The sequence below is a fragment of the Xenopus laevis genome, chromosome 6L (genome assembly GCF_017654675.1).
Source record: "Xenopus laevis strain J_2021 chromosome 6L, Xenopus_laevis_v10.1, whole genome shotgun sequence".
Classification (NCBI taxonomy): domain Eukaryota; kingdom Metazoa; phylum Chordata; class Amphibia; order Anura; family Pipidae; genus Xenopus; species Xenopus laevis.
This window is the reverse complement of record NC_054381.1, coordinates 16,143,650-16,165,188: the sequence shown is the minus strand read 5'-3', so window position 1 is coordinate 16,165,188 and position 21,539 is coordinate 16,143,650. Positions and strand designations below refer to the sequence as shown.

General features: G+C 39.5%; 1 protein-coding gene across 1 annotated transcript in view; it reads right to left on the bottom strand.

Annotated features, from left to right (window-relative positions):
• The window catches only part of ube3c.L (ubiquitin protein ligase E3C L homeolog), a 93,836-nt gene that overhangs the window by 56,110 nt on the left and 16,187 nt on the right, over positions 1-21,539 (bottom strand). Inside the window, exons 7-11 of the mRNA XM_018267145.2 lie at positions 18,456-18,613; positions 15,983-16,136; positions 13,290-13,510; positions 11,062-11,216; positions 7,959-8,146 (exon numbers count right to left, since the gene is read on the bottom strand). Coding sequence (XP_018122634.1) covers positions 7,959-8,146; positions 11,062-11,216; positions 13,290-13,510; positions 15,983-16,136; positions 18,456-18,613 — 876 coding nt within the window. The remainder of the gene's footprint in view (positions 1-7,958; positions 8,147-11,061; positions 11,217-13,289; positions 13,511-15,982; positions 16,137-18,455; positions 18,614-21,539) is intronic.

Sequence of the window (21,539 nt, the reverse complement as noted above, 5' to 3'; positions counted from 1 at the left end):
GGAAGCCAGAGTTCCCCTTTAATTAAAATAATGAGATAAATTTGGATTTTGGTATATAACCCCCTAAAAATGAACCAACCCTTTAAAAAAACAAAAGCTGGATGGAAAAGTGCTAAACACACAGGTCAAGCACATCCAGTGAGGCATGGGCCTTATTATATCCCTGACTATTTCCCTCCCAGGACCACTAATTGCACTCCCAAGTACTGACTTATATACGACAATAAAGGCAAGACGTGGCTTCTGCTATGATCTTGCATCTCATATCCTGCCATAATGCAATTACTCTGCAGAGAAGCTAATAACCCTAATCGAGGGCTGACAGTTTCACTGGTGTTTTGCTTCCTCAGACTGCAGTAAAGTCTAGTGGGGCGAGACATTGTCTAATGAGTTTGTTGCAATTGTTGTTTACACTGCAGCCTGGACTGATTAGAAAGAATGTCTTGCCCCTTTGCGTATCTAAATTAAAGTCCTAAATGACCTGTACATTCCTTTCACTACATAGAGTTACTGTACACTTTTGGATATAAAGCAACCCTAAGGGAGCTAGCACAGATTTCGGGGAGATTTAGTCGCCTGGCGACTAATCGCCTCTTCTGCGGCGCGACAATCACCGAAGTTGCCTTGCGAGGAGATTTTGTGCGACTTCGGAAATCAAAGCGCGGCGAGTGCATTGGCGCTGGCATGTTCTCATTACAGCAGGAGGAAGGCAGGGGGAAGGCAGTTCGGGGAGATTATCGTCCCGCAGAAGAGGCCAGGTGACTAAATCTCCTCGAATCTGCCCATGTGCTAAAGCTGTTACTGCTGAAAGTATGGCACCTTCTTCATTTCCAAGCCATCTCTGCGGTGGTGCCTGCATGTTAGGGCAGAGACAGACACTCAGATTCAGGGACAAATTTCCTCTTCTTCGGGGCGACTAATCTCCCCAAACTGCCTCCTGCCGGCTAGAATGCGGATGGCAATTGGTGCACCTCATTTTCCAAAGTCACCCGAAGTGCAGGAAACTTGGGAAAGCGAAGCCATCCATCCCGCCGGCGATTTACATTCTAGCGGGCGGGAGGCAGTTTGGGGAGATTAGTGGCTTGGACCCGCAAATACCTTATCTGCAACCCGATCCGCTGACCATCAAGAAACAGGAAGTGCTATCATTGTAAACCGGAAGTGACATCATTAGAAGTAGGCGTAATCGGTACCCGACCTCCTGCAGGACTCTAGCCTCAGTGGGGTAACAACTCTGAGCCAGGCCCCCCGGCACAAACCCTACCAGCCCTCTTCCCCCTACCCACACACATTCTTTTGGCTCTCCAATCGCCACCTGCTCTCCTACCTGAGAGCTGGCAAGTTGCGGGAAATTCCACACGATCGAGTAAGCAGACTCCCCCTGCGACCACAGAGTCTGCTTCCTCTACTGTGACGTCATTAATTCGCTTATTTCCTACCCCTGACGGGAGCTCCTCTTCTTCAAAACTTGGAAGGCCGATTTTTAATGTTCCTGCATTTTAATCCATTTTTTTTACCTAAATGGGGGTTCTACTGTAATCAGTCTCGCAGCATCAGAGTTTACGACAAATTAAAGGAAAACTATACCCCCCAAACAATGTAGGTCTCTATAAAAAGATATTGCATAAAACAGCTCATATGTAAAATCCTGCTTCATGTAAATAAACCATTTCCATAATAATATACTTTTCTAGTAGTATGTGCCATTGGGTAATCATAAATAGAAAATTTCCATTTAAAAAAATAAGGGCCGCCCCCTGGGATCGTACGATTCAATGTACTCACAAACATACCAACAAACCATACATGTTAGGTCACATGAGCCAATAAACAGACAGAGTTGTGTCTTTTGTTTCCACACTTCTTCCTGTTACAGTTAGAGCTGCAGTATTTCTGGTCAGGTGATCTCTGAGACAGCACAGAGACCATCACTAAATGGTGGCTCAAGGCAAGAGATGTAAAAGGGCAATATTTACTTAAATATATATTCCAGTTTGGTAAGATTCTTTAATATGCCACTTAATATGATATGAACTATCTGCTGCTTAAGTGTTCATTTTGGGGGTATAGTTTTCCTTTAACTATTTTTTTGGACACTGAAAAGATGGCCCAACAAGATCCAATATGGGGAGCTCCTGTACACAACTTGAAAGGCCTGGATCATTACTGCAATAGGGCTGCTGAACTTCTGAGCAGGTACAGTAAGTTCAGTATATAAAACAGCATTTCTAGTAGACTAATTCTACTTTAAACATTAAATAAACCCTATAGGATGTTGCCACCAACATGGATTTATGCAGCTTATTCTCCTTTAAGTATAAGGTGTAGTTTCATTATTACAATGCAAAAAGGAAATCAGTCATAAACTAAGGTTTTTGAAAGAGTCCTCTGTGAAAAATGGCATTTCTCTATTTTGAGCCTTGTGGATAATGGGTTTCCTGATAATAGATCCAATATATTAAGTAAGAGATGATTTTATGATCAACTGCCCAAGGATTTTAAGTGCTGCTTTCTAGGACGCATTTAAGAACATAAACAATTTTTATTCTGGACTGGCTGTGGGCAGGACGCTGGATCTGGCTTCCTCTACCTACTTCAGCTATGGGATCCGTTATCCGGAAACCCGTTATCCAGAAAGAGCTGAATTACAGAAAGGCCACCTCCCATAGACTCCATTTTATCCAGACAATCAAAATTTTTCAAAATGATTTCCTTTTTCTTTGTAATAATAAAACAGTAGCTTGTACCTGATCCCAACTAAGATATAATTAATCCTTATTGGAGGCAAAACCAGCCTATTGGGTTTATTTAATGTTTATATGATTTTCCAGTAGACTTAAAGGAATACTGTCATGGGAAAAAAAGCAGAAAGCATTTCTCTCCTAAAGTGCAGGCACAAGTCACATGACCAGGGGCAGTTGGGAAAATGACAAAATGTCTAGCCCCATGTCAGATTTCAAAATTGAATATAAAAAAATCTGTTTGCTCTTTTGAGAAATGGATTCAGTGCAGAATTCTGCTGGAGTAGCGCTATTAACTGATGTGTTTTGAAAAAAACATGTTTTCCAATGACAGGATCCCTTTAAAGGAAAACTATACCCCCAAACAATGTAGGTCTCTATAAAAAGATATTGCATAAAACAGCTCATATGTAAAATCTTGCTTCATGTAAATAAACCATTTTCATAATAATATACTTTTCTAGTAGTATGTGCCATTGGGTAATCATAAATAGAAAATTGCCATTTTAAAAAACAAGGGCCGCCCCCTGGGATCGTAGGATTCACTGTATTCACAAACATACCAACAAACCATACATGTTAGGTCACATGAGCCAATTAACAGACAGAGTTGTGTCTTTTGCTTCCACACTTCTTCCTGTTACAGTTAGAGCTGCAGTATTTCTGGTCAGGTGATCTCTGAGACAGCACACAGACCATCACAAAATGGTGGCTCAAGGCAAGAGATGTAAAAGGGCAATATTTACTTAAATATATATTCCAGTTTGGTAAGATTCTTTAATATGCCACTTAATATGATATGAACTATCTGCTGCTTAAGTGTTCATTTTGGGGGTATAGTTTTCCTTTAAGGTATGAAGATCCAAATTACAGAAAGATCAGTCATGTGGAAAACCCCAGGTCCCGACTATTCTGGATAACAGGTCCCATACCTGTATAAAACAAAGAAACTCAATACTGACGACTTGCAACCAGTGGTGCAAAGTAAAACCACTCCTTTCTGTTTATTAGTCCTGCATTGTAAGTGCAAGAGCTACACCCACATCCATTTAAATCTCCTGCAAATTTTTGCAATCATCAGTCTGGATGAACGGCACGTTAACAAACTCAATTGATCTAGATACTTTAATTAAAACGGTCTCATTATCAATGTCCCTGTCTTTGCCTGGATGAAGTTAATGGAAGGCTTCGGTGAAAGGATGTACTTGTCAATTATAAATGACATCCCAGGAATATGGACAGAATCATCAATTTAAACAAGGTTTGATTTTTTTTTTCCCCTGTGTCTAGATCAACTGAGAGCTATATATATGGAGTAACGCTCGGACTAATTAGTCTTTATGGACTCTGAAAAATGAGCCTGCTTAATGAACTACTATTATTGCCATTTTCTGGATTTCTTCCTCTCATTGTACAGGTATGGGACCAGAATGCTTTGGAACTTGGGTTTTCCGGATAACTTTCCGTAATTTGGATCTTCATACCTTAAGTCTACTAGAAAGTCATGTAAACATTAAATAAACCCAATAGGCTGGTTTTGCTTCCAATAAGGATTAATTATATCTTAGTTGGGATCAAGTACAAGCTACTGTTTTATTATTACAGAGAAAAACACAATCATTTTGAAAAACTCAGATTATTTGGATAAAATGGAGTCTGTGGGAGACGGCCTTTCCATAATTCGGAGCTTCTGGATAGCGGGTTTCAGGAAAACGGATCCCATACCTGTATCAAATAAATACCATTTAATTTTCAAGAGCTTTGCTCACTATAATACTATGTACATCTATGTTCTGTGCCAATTTAAATGATGCTCTGCATTTGAAAGAAAGCCACAATTTTGTAAGAAAGTATAATACATTTACGCTAATTACATTCAAACTGAAGCCCAAGTCATAAATACATATTTTCTAGATATTATACAGGTATGGGATCTGTTATACGAAACCCACTATCCAGAAAGCTCCAAATTGCAGAAAGGCCATCTCCCCGACTCTATTTCATTCAATTTCAAGTTTTAAAAATTATTTCCTTTTTCTCTGTAATAATAAAACATTAGCTTGTACTTGATCCCAACTAAGATATAACTAATCCTTATTGGAAGCAAAGTCAGCCTATTGGGTTTAGTTAATGTTTACGTGATTTTCTAGTAGACTTAAAGAAGATACAATTTACAGAAAGACCCCTTATTTGGAAAACCTCAGGTCATTTATAGGATAACTGTACGGCATTTATAGGATTGATAAACCAAACAAAAAAGACATTTTTCTTTTAGACCCAGATTCACTTGGAGGTGCCAATTTGCTAGACACTAGGGGGCACATTTACCTAGGGTCGAATATCAAGGGTTAATTAACCCTCGATATTCGACTGCCGAATTGAAATCCTTCGACTTCGAATATCGATGTCGAAGGATTTAGTGCTATTCCTACAATCGAATGATCGAAGAAATAATCGTTCGATCGAACGATTAAATCCTTCGAATCGAACGATTAGAAGGATTTTAATCCATCAATTGAAGGATATTCCTTCGATCAGAAAATTGTTAGGAAGTCTATGGGGACCTTCCGCCTTGGGCTAACATTGGCCTCGGTAGGTTTAAGGTGGCGAAGTAGGGGGTCGAAGAATTTTTTAAAGAGACATTACTTCAACTATCGAATGGTCGAATAGTCGAACGATTTTTACTTTGAACCATTCGATTCAAAGTCGTAGTAGTAGTCGATGGTCGAAGTAGCCATATTCGACCATTAGAAAATCTAAGTATTTTTTTTTCTATTCCTTCACTCGAGCTAAGTAAATCGGCACCTAGAGATATGCGATTTTTTTCAGCCTTGTTTCACCGAAAAAAATGACGCCCATAGACTTGTATGGAGTCGTGCGTCAATATAAAAAAAAGCACGTCACATAATTTTCATGGCGCAAATTTTTGGGGATACGAAACGGGTCAAATTCACCAATCCCTACTAGACACCCCTTAATGATTCTATTAGCCTCAGCTAGAGCCCGACCCACGGCTTGGACCCAACCGCAAATAACTTATCTGCAACCTGATCCGCTGACCATCAAGAAACAGGAAGTGCTATCATTGTAAACCGGAAGTGACATCATTAGAAGTAGGCGTGATCGGTACCCAACCCCCTGCAGGACTCTAGCCTCAGTGGGGTAACAACTCAGAGCCAGGCCAATGCTCCAATCCAAGGTACCAATGCTAAATTCATCGGCTTTCCCAAAGAATTTCTGTACAGCACATGGCACAGTGCATGCCTTGGAGTCCGGAACAATATGGTGGCTCAGCAATGAGAGGAAATGGGGATAGAACACTACTAGGATCACTGGGGGTGCCACAAAACTTGAATTATTACAATTCATTCTCCCATTTTCAAAGGGCAATATTTACTTATATATATATATTCCAGTTTAGAAAGATTCTTTAATATGCCACTAAATTTGATATGAACTATTTGTTGCTTAAGTATTCATTTTGGGGGTATAGTTTTCCTTTAACACAAGTAAAACGCAGAAGAGTCTCTGAAATCCCCTATTGATCATCTTTCAAGGAAAGCATTGAAGGGCCAGCTCATCTAATCTGAAGTGAGACACAAGTCTCATCTATCTATTGATCGGCTCTGTGTTAAGCCAGCAGAATCAAGTTAAATAAATAACGCACCCTGTTAATTAAATTAGCCAAACTCTTTTCTAAAATGATATTTGATATTGCCAAGGTTACAGATTACTGGATTGTATTTAAATCGGCTCTATCAACGGCCACATTAAATGACCCAAACATGTCAGAGCAAAAGAGCCAGCCAACGTTGATTCAGTGACCTCTTTCATTACAACTACAGGCAATGTCAGTTCTTTACAAGCAGGACAGGAATGGAGAGCAGACCACTAAATTAGTACTGACCTGCTATGAGCCCCTGACACCAGCTAGTTCTGATTATGTATATTTACTGGCAGTCCCATCTTCTATTCCTCTAACAGTAGGGAACAGTAATCTTCATCACAGAAATTCACAGTAAGACACTGACGGCTGCATGGAAGTGGCAATGTAACGGGACATATGATCTCAAGTTTGTGCCCCAATGACTGTGGCTGCCATGGCCTCCGCAGCAAAAATAAATAAATATATATATATATATATATATATATATATATATATATATATATATATATAATATAAAAATGTGCTCTTGATGCATAACAATCACAGAAATCATGCATTACAGACTGCTCAGAAAGCTCCAGTTGGCACCAAAAATAATACAGGTATGGGACCTGTTATCCAGAATGCTCAGGACCAGGGGTGATCCAGCTAATAGATCTTTCCATCGTTTGGATCTTTTAGCTTAAGTCTACTAGAAAATCAATTAAACATTAAATAAACCCAATAGGCTGGTTTTGCTTCCAATTACATTAATTATATCTTAGTTTTATTATTACAGAGAAAAAGGAAATCATTTTTAAAAATTTGGATAAAATAGAGACTATGCGAGACGGCCTTTCCCTAATTCAGAGCATTCTGGATAATGGATCCCATACCTGTATGTAAGTGTGTGTGTGTGTGTGTATATATATATATATATATATATATATATATATATATATATATATATATATATATATATATATATATATATATATATATAATTTTCTTTCAAAAGATTGTTTCTAAATCAAACTGTTCATTTTTGTGTGTATGTGTGTGTGTGTGTGTGTATATATATATATATATATATATATACACCCAAAAAATTAAACAGCACTCACAGGACTTTTGGTGCAAAAAAAAAAAGGTGATTTATTGCGACGTTTCGGCTCCTAAACTCGAGCCGTCGTCAGGAGGTTTATTTTGCTTGACACCAAAAGAATAAGATTTGGAATTATTTCTTAGGGTGACGGGTCCCCTTCATTTTCCAAAGTCGCCCGAAGTTTCCCGAGTGACTAATCGCCTCTTCTCTGGACGACTAATCTCCTCGAAAAGCCTTCCCACCGGCTAGAATCTAAATCGCCGGTGGTAAGGCTTTTCGAGGAGATAAGTCGCCAGAAGAAGAGGCGATTAGTCGTTGGCGACTTAATCTCCCCGAATCTTCTAGTGTGTCTCTGCCTTTAAATGTTAACACCAGAAACAATGCATGAAGATGGTAGAGGCACCTGTCTCTGATATGCTTCCAAACCAATCACTATATAAAATATATATGTGATGTATATACTTGCCTGACTTTGGGTACCATCATCCTATGTTGCACCATTAATGTATGGCAGATAGAAGCCATTAGGGTAAATACTTCTTCGTTGGCCGAATCTCTCCACACCATATTGAGCAACAGGTTGGTCTGTTGTTTGGTGTCCAGTTTCTTTAGGCACTCTTCCGTCATATATTGCATTGAAATTTTCCCATCGCCCTACAGAACAAAAACAAAAACACAATATTTCATAGGAGCACTTTTTAGATTACAGAATTTAGTGGTTCTGTAAGGGGAAGTTGTCATGTTTCCATAGGCAATGATACTGGGTTATAACACCCAAAATGTCTTGACTGAGATAAATAAAACCCTATCCTGCTTAGGGTCATTTAAATAAATAGCTTAGCAGGTCAGGCATGTTAGTTAGTATGATGTAGAGTGGTATTCTGAGACAAATTGGAATTGGGTGTTCATTTTTTATTATTTGTGGTGTTTGAGTGATTTAGCTTTTTATTCAGCAGCTCTCCAGTTTCCAATTTCAGCAATCCTGTTGCTGGGGTCCAAATTCCCCTAGCAACCATGCATTGATTTGAATTAGAGGCTGGCATATGAATAGGAGAGGGCCTCAAAAGAAAGATGGGTAATAAAGTAGCAATAACATTAGGGAGGGTTATTTATTAAAGTCTGAATGCCAAAAACACAAAAAAAAATTTTTTTACTATAAAATTTGAATTTTTAGCGGAAAAAAAAATCTCAAATTCGTAATTTATTAAACCCTGAGGGTGTTATAAGTCAGAATAAAAAAGTACTCCAACTCAGACCTGCCAAATTCATGTAGAAGTCCCGAAGATATCCTGATCTGTGCTGGGTTCCGTGCAATAATCCAAAGATTTTGTGGTTTTCGGGCAAAAATCCGAAAAATATCTGAGTTTTCAGGTGTCAATTCAGAAAAATTCGGACGATTCAAATTTTTTGAGATTTTTCCCGCACAGGAAATTTTCTGAAAAACCCCGTATGGATTTGGTCGGAGTAGCTTTCAGATTTTGATAAATAACCCCCTAAATGTGTAGCCTCATCGAGCATTTGTTTTTTAGATCAGAAGAAGATGGCAAACATTACAAAAACTTTAAAAAAAAAAAAATAATGAAGACCAATTGAGAAGTTGCTAACAATTGGGGCAAACTCACTAACCGGCGAAAATTCGCCAGCGATGGCTTCGCTCACATCACAGCACTTTGCCAGGCGACAATTCACCAGGACAACTCTAATTCACTAAAATGCGAAGTTGCGTCCAGGGCGCCGAACAATGGCGAAATTTCGCTAGAGTTAAGTCGGCAAGCAAAGCGAAGCTGCGCTAGCGTTGGCTAATTTGCATACAGCGGGAAGTTAAAGTTGAATGGACGTATATGTTGCAGCAAATACATTACATTACACAAGCCCAGGGAACCTTAATAAAATAAAGTTGTTATATTGCCTTATACATGAGCCCAGTGTATAGTTTATGTGCCATATGTTAGTAAATGTAGGGGGAAAGCTGAGTACCCTAAAAATAATTTACGATCTATTGCAGCCTATCGCACTGAAAACTGAAAAGTCGCCAGCGTTTTTTGAGGAAGTCCGATCTACTCTATTGCACTTCGTCTGGTCTGAGGTGGCAAAGGCAAGTCTGGCGAAACAGGTTATGTTCAGTAAAATCCTAATTTTAGTGAATTTGCACAGTTATGTCCATTCACCAGAGCGAAAATTTGCCTGGTGATAGTGTGCGAATGATCGCTAGCGTCTGTCTCTTTCACTAGTGATGTGACTCCTGCGGCCGTTAGTCACTTCACCCTTTAGTAAATTTACCCCTAAAACTTAACTCAAAGGTGAACCACCCCTTTCAATATGGTTGGACTCTAGTGCATTGTGAACAACAGTTTGGTTATATATCTTAATGTTCTGCTGAATTACACCTAGAAAGTTATGGCAGCTTGCTGGTTATAGACAAAGTTTTGCATGCAAATAAGACTGCAGTATTTTGGACTTAGATTACTTAAAGGGATACTGTCATGGAAAAAAAATTTTTTCTCAAATTGAATCAGTTAATAGTGCTGCTCCAGTAGAATTCTGTACTGAAATCCATTTCTCAAAAGAGCAAACAGTTTTTTTTATATTCAAATTTGAAATCTGACATGGGGCTAGACATTTTGTCGATTTCCCAGCTGCCCCAAGTCACGTGCCTTGTGCTCTGATAAACTTCAATCGCTCTTTACTGCTGTACTGCAAATTGGAGTGATATCACCCCCTCCCTTTCCCCCTCAGCAGCCAAACAAAAGAACAATGGGAAGGTGACCAGATAGCAGCTCCCTAACACAAGATAACAGCTGCCTGGTAGATCTAAGAACAACACTCAATAGTAAAAACCCATGTCTCACTGAGACACATTCAGTTACATTGAGAAGGAAAAACAGCAGCCTGCCAGAAAGCATTTCTCTCCTAAAGTGCAGGCACAAGTCACATGACCAGGGGCAGCTGGGAAATTGACAAAATGTCTAGCCCCATGTCAGATTTCAAAATTGAATATATAAAATCTGTTTGCTCTTTTGAGAAATGGATTTCAGTGCAGAATTCTGCTGGAGTAGCGCTATTAACTGATGTGTTTTGAAAAAAACATGTTTTCTGATGACAGGATCCCTTTAAGAAGCCAACCAAGAAGACTGGGATAAGGTGCACGTGATGGCTTGCATCTCAGAGATTACATGAGAGCTGAAGAGCAAATACAAAGTATGAGTACACCCCCACATCCTTAATAAATAGGGTATGGGTTCCCTTTAATAGGATCGCTAGACTTGCCATGGCCTACAGACACTAGAAAGAAGCAGCTTGCTGGTTATAAGAAAGGGAATTCTAATCAACTGCTCGGGATACACAATAATGGCAGGATACCTAGGACAGCCAAAAAACTAAAGTTTGAGAATAATATTCATAAATTGAGAATGAATTCCAATCATTTAAATTGTATACAGATTACAATGAATAGATAAATATAGGACATAATAGAAATTATGTATTTTATTTTAATTAAATGAACTACTGCTGTGACTTTTACATTACTGGTATCGCCCATATAGAAAACAGATGAGTAGAAATCTTACGGCTGCGGTGTGCATCTTCGTGATATCGTCATCATCATCTTCAGAATCACTATTGAGATCTTGATGGTTTGTGCCAGACGCTGATACTGGTAACTGACATAGAAAGGTCTGAAGCACTCTCAGATATTTCAACATCCCCTCTTCTGACAGGTTACCTACAACAGAACAACCCATGTGAGATATGTGAAAACAGGACAAGATCCATCCAAAAATTCCCTCCCACAGAGATGTCAAACTGCATGCATGCTGCATGTCATCTATGATTTCAAAATAAACTTATTCTGAACTCTGCGTCTGAACATGCGAAACTACTTCCTTAAAGAGGTTGTTCACCTTTCAGTTAAGTTTTAGTATCATATAGAATGGCCAGTTCTAAGCAACTTTTCAATTGGTCTTCATTATTTATTTCTTACAGTTTTTTTTAATTAGTTGCTTTTTTTCTTCTGACTCTTTCCAGCTTTTAACACCCCATCTAAAAGCAAATGCTCTGGCTACACATGTATTGTTATTGCTACTTTTTATTACTCATCTTTCTATTTAGCCCTCTCCTATTCATATTCCAGTCTCTTATTCATATCAATGCATTTTTGCTATGGAACTTTGGACCCTAGCTACCAGATTGCTGAAACAGAAACTGGAGAACTGCTGATTAAAAAACTAAATAACTCAAAACTAAAAAACACAAATAATAAAAAATGAAAACCAACTGCAAATTGTATCAGAATAGCACTCTCTACATCATACTTAAAATTAACTGAAAGGTGAACAACCCCTTTAATAACCTTATCCTATGCGTTAGCAGGATAAACTATATTAAAAAAATTAATCAGTCTGTCAGTCTGGACATCTACCCATCCAACATCTGATATGGAAACCAAGGCTATTAACATAAAGTTGGTCCCCTCCAACTGAGAACATTCAATTTTAGATGGGCAGACAGATACCTTTGTCATAGCGTCTGTCTGTCCAGGAAACTCCTTGGCAAAAGGGTCAGGGCACACAGGCAGATTCGGGGAGATTAGTCGCCCACCGACAAATCTCCTCTTCTTCAGGGGCACTAATCTCCGTGAACTGCCTCCTCTGCCTTCCCGCCAGCTAAAATGATGGCACTTGGGGGTTATTCATTTTCCGAAGTCGCCCGAAGTTTCCTCGTCAGGCAACTTCGGAAAACGAATCGCTCCGAGTACCATCCCACCGGCGATTTACATTTTAGCCGATCAGAAGGCAGGGGAGGCAGTTCGGGTAGATTAGTCTACTACTACTCTACGACTAATCTCCCCGAATCTGCCTGTGTGCCCTGATCCTTAGACTCCTCACTTCCCTTCAATTGCTGCATGAAGACCAAACCCTTCATGATGCCTATTTGACTCCCTGGACACTCTGAAATAAAGGATAACTTCATAATCTCCAAAAATGAATACCCCCTACTAATACATTAGAATACTAGAAATGACAGAGGCTTTCCCTGACCTGTAGTTTTCAGAATGCAGCTTGGCATCTTTATATAACCATGGAACTCCTTGGTGACTCCTACTACCTATATATTTATAGCAGGTGGCACCTTATTCCCAATATGATGACTGTGGCTAAGGCAATACATATTTATATTCTATTGTTAAAGGGAAATTATTGCAAAAATGAAAATTTAATATAAGCTTCCTCATACTAAAATAAATACAATAAATTAAAAAGTCTGCATTGTTTCTGAAATAATCAAGTTTATATTCACTATTCCTTTCTCAGCATCTGTTTCTCTTCATTCTCTCTTCATGCAGAAGTTGGGTGTCAGATATTTATTGACAGTTAGATCCAATATATCTTATAGGGATGCTTCCTTTCCTAGCAGATGAATTAGAGCTCACTCAAATAACTGATTCACAAACAAAATCTAACAAAATAACTGCCTTTTGCACAAATCCTGCATGTAGAGAGACATGATGTCTGGTGAGAGAGTCGGCTCTAATACATATTCTAGGCAAAAGGAGTCCCCCTATAAGATATTTTGGATCATTCACCTGATACCCAACTCCTGAATGAAGACAGAATGAGGAGAAACAGATGCTGAGTGATGGATAATGAAGATAAACTTACAGAAACTATACAGAATATTTAATTGTTTGTATTTAGAAAGCTGAAGCTTATATTAAATTAAAAATTTCACAATAGTTCCCCTTTAAAAGAGAAAATCAGGAAAGTGAAACAGAGGGAGAACCCATCTTGCTCCATACCCAAGTAGGTTTCACCCACTGTCAGCACAAAGTAGAAGAGCCAGGGAGCTCTGTGGCTTGTCCGTGAGTGCTGTTGTCCTTCCTTGAGAAGTGCATTTAGGAAAGCCTCGTATGGAAAAGCAGTTTGCAGATCTGCCAGTGCTGGAATGATGAAATGGAATATTTGATCTGTATAAGGTGCCGCCAGAAACTCCTCCGTGAAGGCCGTGAAAACCTGTTGCCTGGAGAATATCACAGATATATTTATAGCTTTAGCATCAGCATTTTGTATTCACTGCAGTTTAAGGAAACCTGGAACTCCTCCCAACAAGTGTTTACTAGCACCAAAATATTTAACCTGCACAAGAATTTTTTATTTCATTACAGATAATCAGTGCAAACTGTATATAAACCCCTAACATAACAGCTCCTGGTAACATATAAATTGTAAGAGAAAATCAAGGATCTTTGTTTGCCTATCACTGTGTTATCCTGCACTCCAACCCTTTAGGGTCAGGGCACGCGCTCAGATTCGCCTAGCGGGGAAACTTCGGGTGACTTCGGAAAACGAATCGCTCCCAGTGTCTCCTCTTCTTCGGGGCGACTAATCTCCCTGAACTGCCTCCCGCCGGTTAGAATGTAAATCGCCGGAGGGAGGCAGTTCGGGAAGATTAGTCGCCCCGAAGAAGAGGAGATTTGTCGCCGTGCGACTAATCTCCCCGAATCTAAGCATGTGCCCTGAACCTTAAAGATAAGAGAACCCTGACAGTTCAAGTTGGCCCCTGCTCCTGTCAACAGCTAACTGTAAAAAGTTCCCTGGTGGGCAACACTATGCTCCTGGTTCCAGAGGCAGATACCAGAAAGGGAGCGGACAACTGAAAATTCTTTAAAGCAGGCACTCCAGTAAGGCAAACTTCCACCAGGCAAAGTTTTGTAAGTGAAAAAGTAGTTTACTACTAAAAGTAGTTGTGTGTGGACACAATAAACTACTTTATCACTTTGAAAACTTTACCTGGGGGAAGTTTGCCTTACTTTAAAGAATTTTTGGTTGTCCGCTCCCTTTGCTGAGGGCTCAATGCAGTGCACCTGGGCCACTTCCCATATGTGGTGAGTTATTATTTACTTACTTGGAGACCCTTACCCTATATATTCTATACAGATACCAGAAAGGGTCAACAAAGACAAGTCACATATCAAACTGCAATTGAATGCATTCTTTTAAAGGAATTGTTCGGTGTAAAAATAAAAACTGGGTAAATAGGTAGGCTGTGCAAAATAAAAAATGTATCTAATATAGTTAGTTAACCAAAAATGTAATGTATAAAGGCTGGAGTGACTGGATGTCTAACATAATAGCCAGAACACTACTTCCTGTTTTTCAGCTTTTCTTGGTTTCCACTGATTGGTTACCAGTCAGTAACTAATCAGAGACTTGAGGGGGCCACATAAGTCATAACTGTTGCTTTTGAATCTGAGCTGAATGCTGAGAATCAATTGCAAACTCACTGAACAGTTATGTCCCCTGTGGTCACCCTTACGCTCACTGACTTCGAGTTAGAGACATCTGTTATATCTGTTATGTTAGACATCAAGTCACTCCAGCCTTTATACATTATATTTTTGACTAACTAACTATATTAGAAACATTTTTTTATTTTGCACAGCCTGTCTATTTAGCCAGTTTTTATTTTTCCACTGAACTGTGAACTATACTATTCATTTTCCAAAATGGGATCTATATTGATTTCCAGGTTTTAAGTTGCAGAACTGGGGATGAGGGAATGGTTGACAGTCTAATAATACTTTTATAATACACAAAAGCCATGAATATCCTGTAAATTATATCCTTATAAACGGTGAGTTCTGATGTCATCAGTTATAAACGGTGAGTTCTGATGTCATTTCTGTCACATGACTCATTGAAATTTGTGTATTATAATAAATAAAGTACCCCCAGTTGTAAAATATGAGGATATTAGAAGTTACCTCGGAGTTCCATGACCTTTATAAAAACACTCGGCCTTCGCCTCGTGTTTTTATATGGTCATGAAACTCCTCGGTAACTTATAACTTACAAAAGGGGGTACTTTATTCACTATATCACATACATAGTAGTTGAGACTGACTCAAAAGTGTACAACACTTGCAGGTACCATGTTTGCAAATAACATCCAGTCGCCATACTACCATTCTGTGAATAGGTCCCCCCCCCCCGTGCATGTAAGAACATACCATTGCTTTAAAGGGGTGGTTCACCTTTAAGTTAACTTTTAGCATGTTATAGAATGGCTGGTTCTAAGCAACTTTTCAATTGGTCTTTATTTTTTTAGTTTTTTAATTATTTATCTTCTTCTTCGGATTCTTTCCAGCTTTCAAATGGGGGGGGTCACTGACCCCATCTAAAAACAAATGCTCTGTAAGGTTACAAATGTATTGTTATTGCTACTTTTTTATTACTGATCTTTCTATTCAGTCCTCTCCTATTCATTTTCCAGTCTCTTTTCAAATCAATGCATGATTTTGCAAACTGGAGAGCTGCTGAATAAAAAGCTAAATAACTCAAAAACCACAAATAATAAAAAATGAAAACCAATTGCAAATTGGCTCAGAATATCACTCTCTACATCATATTAAAAGGTGAACAACCTCTTTAACGCCACCTATAAGTACATACCCTATATGTGAAATGTGCAACTGATAAAATGATGTCTTACCTTGTGCCTTCAGGACAGGAGTTATAAGTAAAGTGCAATGGTTTCATAACGTTTTCTAGCAGGACTTTTGCGATAGGGACTCTGGAGACATCTGTATAGTCAACGCTAGGAGGGAGCTTGTTATTGATTAGCAAGTAGAGAGACCTGTAGTATCCTGCCATGAACCAAAAAAAAGGAGAAAGAGAGAGAATATCTTATTTAACAAATATTTTATGACTAAATGAAAGAACCAACTGTTTACAGTCAGCTTTTTTACTACTGGTTTTCTGGCCCAGACTGAGCCTGTAAAGTGTTAATGTTAAGTGATTTTCCAAATGTACATGCGGACTCAGTTGTTGGTAAGTGGGAATCATGTTAACTCCCTCACAGCCAAAACAGTTAGTAAAATACAGAAAAATTCCTGAAACGTTGCATTATGCATTGCACAAAATGGAGAAGGCCCTCTTAATGGTTTTAAAAATTAGTGGTGAGCATGACTTTCCCTTGTTTGTTATAGTTTATACAGGAGCAGTGGCCAGCCCCATGTTGTAGTTCCCACCCTTCCCAGCTATAGTCAGGTGATTCCAGTGGTGGCCAATAAAAGGGCAACCAAGTTCGGGAGTTTTAACCTTGAAAGCAGCAAGTAAGTTGCAGGTAAAACTTAGTCCCTGTGTAAAATGTATAATGAAGCAATAGAATTCTTAATGAAACAGATGCAATTTGAGTGTATGATTGGCCAGATACACTGCCTTGCAAATGTATTCACCCCCCTTGGCTTTTTACCTATTTTGTTACATTCCAACTTGTAATTTAAATGTTTCTTAATCTTATTTTATGTGATAGGTCTGCACAACATAGTCTAAGTTGGTGGAGTGAAATGAGAAAAATATATATAAAAAATAAAAAACTGAAAATTGGCATGTGCATATGTATTCACCCCCTTTGCCATGAAGCCTCTAAAAAATCCTGGTGCAACCAATTACCTTCAAAAGTCACATAATTAGTGAAATGAAGTCAACCTGTGTGCATTCAGTATAAACACACCTTTTCTGACATGATACCACAACAATGGTGCCAAGAGAGGGCCGCCCACCAAAACTCGGGCAACCGGGCATTCATCAGAGAGGCAGCCAGAGACCAAAGGTAACCGTAAAGGAGTTGCAGAGTTTCTGTCCATAGGACCACAATAATCTGTACACTCCATAGAGGTGGGCTTTATGGAAGAGTGAACAGAAAAAAGCCATTACATAAAGTTAAAAATAAGAAGGCACGTTTTGAGTTTGCCAAAAGGCATGTGGGCGACTCCACAAACGAATGGAGGAAGGTGCTCTGGTTAGATGAGACTAAAATTTTACTTTTCGGCCACCAAGGAAAATGTTATGTTTAGCGCAAACCCAATGATCCCATCACCCCAAGTACACTATCGCCACAGTGAAACATGGTGGTGGCAGCATCATGCTGTGGGGATGTTTTTCAGCAGCAGACTGGGAAACTGGTCCAAGTCGAGGGAAAGATGGATGGTGCTAAATACAGGGATATTCTTGAGCAAAACCTGTGTCAGTCTGTCTGTGATCTGAGACTGGGACGGAGGTTCACCTTCCAGCAGGACAATGACCCGAAGCATACTGCTAAAGCAACACTCGGGTGGTTAAATGTGTTGGAATGGCCTAGTCAAAGTCCAGACCTCAAGCCAATTGAGCATCTGTGGTCAGACTTGAAGATTGCTCTTCACAAGCAAAAACCATCCAACATGAAGGAGCTGGAGCAGTTTTGCCTTGAGAAATTGGCAAAAATCCCAGTGGCAAGATGTGGCAAGCTCATAGAGACTTATCCAGAGCCACTTGGAGCTGTAATTGCCGCAACAGGTGGCTCTACAAAGTACTGAACAGTTATGCAAACTGAAGATTTCTGTTATTTTGTCCTATTTGTTTGCTTCACAATAATAAAAAAAAAAAACATCTTTAAAGTTGTAGGCATGTTCTGTAAATGAAATGGTGCAAACTCTCAAACAATCCATTTTAATTCCAGGTTGTGAGGCAGCAAAACATGAAAAATGCCAAGGGCGTGAATACTTTTGCAAGGCACTGTATGGGATGACTTTGATGTAGTTGGCCAGCTTAAATATATTGCAATATATGGACAAACAATCCCTGTTTTGTTTAAAGGACAAGGCATTTTTAGTAGCTGTATGCACAAAATGTCTCTAAATATATTGATAATGGGTTGAGTGCAGAGGATCTTGTATTTATCTACAGGACTGTTGAGATGCACGGTATAGTAACTTCAGAAGAATTATGCATGAAAATGATCATTGTCATTGATGGCACTAACAAACTGGCACACCAGTGAATACTTTTCTTGCTCTTTAATCTGGATTTTGTGAACAATTGACTAATATATAAATAGCAAAATGCTAAGCGAGACAGGGATGTGAACGGCAAGAGCCTGATCAGACCAAAACCAGCACAACCAGGCCAAAAGGGTACATACTGACCTTTTTGAATCATGTAGTGCAAAATTTGTTCGATTAGCGAAGCAACATATTCTGTATTTTGTAAAACAGGCAAATATGTAACTTCTGATGAAAACACTTCAAGCATTCTCATAGGTAGTGCAACATTCATGCTGTCATCGTGGCATTGCTGTAATAACCTAGGGGTGAAGGGAAAAAGAAGGGAATTAAATATGAAATTAATGGCATGTCATAAAAGGGCAACTTATACATCTCGAACTGTTTGTAGCACTGGCAAGGTGGTGAAATGTAGGATATTTTAATGTTCTGAATAAAAGAAAAGACTGAGGCTCACTGAAACAACAGGTAAAATTAGAATGCAGCTTTGCTAGAGGGTAAAGCAATTTGGTTAAAGGGATACTGTCATGGTATGAATCAATTAACAGTACTGCTCCAGCAGAATTCTGCACTGAAATCCGAGCAAACAGATTTTTTTTATATTTAATTTTGAAATCTGACATGAGGCTAGACATATTGTCAGTTTCCCAGCTGCCCCCAGTCATGTGACTTGTGCTCTGATAAACTTAAGTCACTCTTGAGCAGGGGTCAACAACCTTTACTATCAAAAGAGCCATTTTGCCCCCTCTTCCACTAAAGAAAAATAGTCTGGTGCCACAAAACATAAAACAGCTTATAAACGTTTAAAAGTTTTAACCTTTTTTTAATTTTAACTGTTACAACAACAGAATACAAACAAACAGAAGTGCAGTGTGTATGTGTAGGCCTACTTTGAAATACATTAAACACTGAATAGCCCTATTAAATGCTAGTGTTCTTATCTGTTTAATGTGACTTCTGCTGATCTTCCCTCTCTTGTCTTGAGTGTGTGACCGCGGTAAGGACCTTGATGAATCATCTTGCTGCGGCTCGGTCTTGCCTGTCACTCCTGGGACGTCTATACAGCCCTCACACCTGCAAGAAGCTGCCAGCAGGTGCAAGGGCTGCATAGACGACGTGACATGCAAAGCCGCAAGACTGAGCCGCAGCAAGCAGGATGGAGAGCCGCGGGTTGCCTAACTCTGCTCTTGAGGGTAGTGGCACATGTAGCGTTCAGGGGAGATTAGTCTACCAGCAACAAATTTCCTCTTCTTCGGGCAACTAATCTCCCTGAAATGCCTTTGTGCCGGCTAGAATGTGAATTGACGGTGGGATGGAACTCGGACTCTTTTTCCAAACTAATCTCCCCGTAACGCTACCTGTGCCACCATCCTTACTGCTGTACTGCAAGTTGGAGTGATATCACCCCCAGCAGCCTAACAACAGAACAATGGGAAGGTAACCAGATAGCAGCTCCCTGACACAAGATAACAGCTGCCTGGTAGATATAAGAACAACACTCAACAGCAAAATCCAGGTCCCACTGCGACACATTCAGTTACATTGAGTAGGAGAAATAATAATCTGCCAGAAAGCAGTTCCATCCTAAAGTGCTGGCTCTTTCTGAAAGCACATGAGAAATGGCTCCTACACACCAATATTACAACAAAATAAAAATACACATGCTGGTTCAGGAATTGCAGTGTAAACTGTGTAATTTAGAAATAAAAGCTACATCATAAATATCATGACAGAATCCCTTTAACTTGGTCCTGTCTAGTGTTCGGTTTCCTGGAGAAAGTTTACACCATGCTTCTATCTACCTTCTACTGAAGTGAGAGAAATAATACATGATCATTATTAAAAACTGTACCACTCTCTTAACACTTCCAGGAGTATGTTCATTAATGCTTTACAACTGAAATATGGCTCTTTAGTTGGATGCAATAAAGCGACTACAGGGGTCGCAGCACTCATGAAATGCCTTGTTAGATGACGGTGGGGGCCAATAGAAACAGAAACTGTCCTTGCCATAGAGGGACTGGTAAATGCACAGAACAGAATTATATAATAGATTAACACAAGTCATTTTTTGATGAAATGAATGTGTACTACACATAACAATAGCGGATGACTAATGTTTTGATTGTTTTAAAGATCAAATGCACAGAACATGACATGGAATCATAAGCCTCATGCAGCCACTTGCTTGCCAATGCCAAAAAAGCATGGCTGATAGCAGCACCCTGCAAAGCCCCCGCTCCTAAATTTGTTTTGTTTCCCACAAGTGCTCATGCAGTGCTAACGACGGCCTGCAAAGCATTTTCTTAAAGGTTATTTGTTGGATTCTATTTTGAGTGCAATGAAATCTGTGCCCGTTGCTGGATTCTACTCCAGGGCAGCCTGTGCCAGCTAAATGTGACAAAGCCAGAGAAGCCTAGAATATGTTGCCTGATCCCAGACCTTGTTTCACTGGGTGTATCATTCCTATGTGACAGTACTTTCTCTTGCATTTTAACATGTTTTTTTTTTCAGAATGCTCAAACCACAGTATCTTTGTTGTTCATCACTAAGATTACTTTGTCTGCAAGGAGTTTGTATGTTCTCTGTGTTAGAGCCCTGCACAGGCAGACCCGTGCCCGACCCACATCTGGAGCCAATATGTCCTCCTATCCAGACCTGCTACCTGACCCACACTGCAAATATTTGTGTTTAGTAGCAGGCTGGCACAAACCGAACTTCACTCCAATACTTGATGCAGATAAAAAATACTTAATTTAACAAAAAGAACCATATTTCTTGAGATGGTTCTTTTTGTTAAATAAACTACTTTTTATCTGCATCAAGTATTGGAGTGAAGTCTAGTTTGTGCCAGCCTGCTACTAAATTGCCTCCCAAGCTGAAGGTCTGAAGCTTGCCCCTGGACCCCCTGCTAGTATTGGTAAGTTAATTTTGCTATCTACAATAATAAATACTGGATAACCACCTCCCATCTCCCCCCTCCCCTCTATTTTGAAACTAGTCCACACTGCAAATAGTTAAACTTACCTTCCTAACCAGGGCCTGCCAAAACCAGCAATTTGGCAAGGCTGTGGTAAGGGAAAAAACTTGCCATAAAGTCAGGGGAGGGAACAATCCCACAACTAAAGGTGGCCATACACAGGCCAATAAAAGCTGCTGTCAGACCGAGTCGCCAGCTTATTGGCCCGTGTATGGGGCCCTCCGATGGGCTTCCCCGATCGATATCTG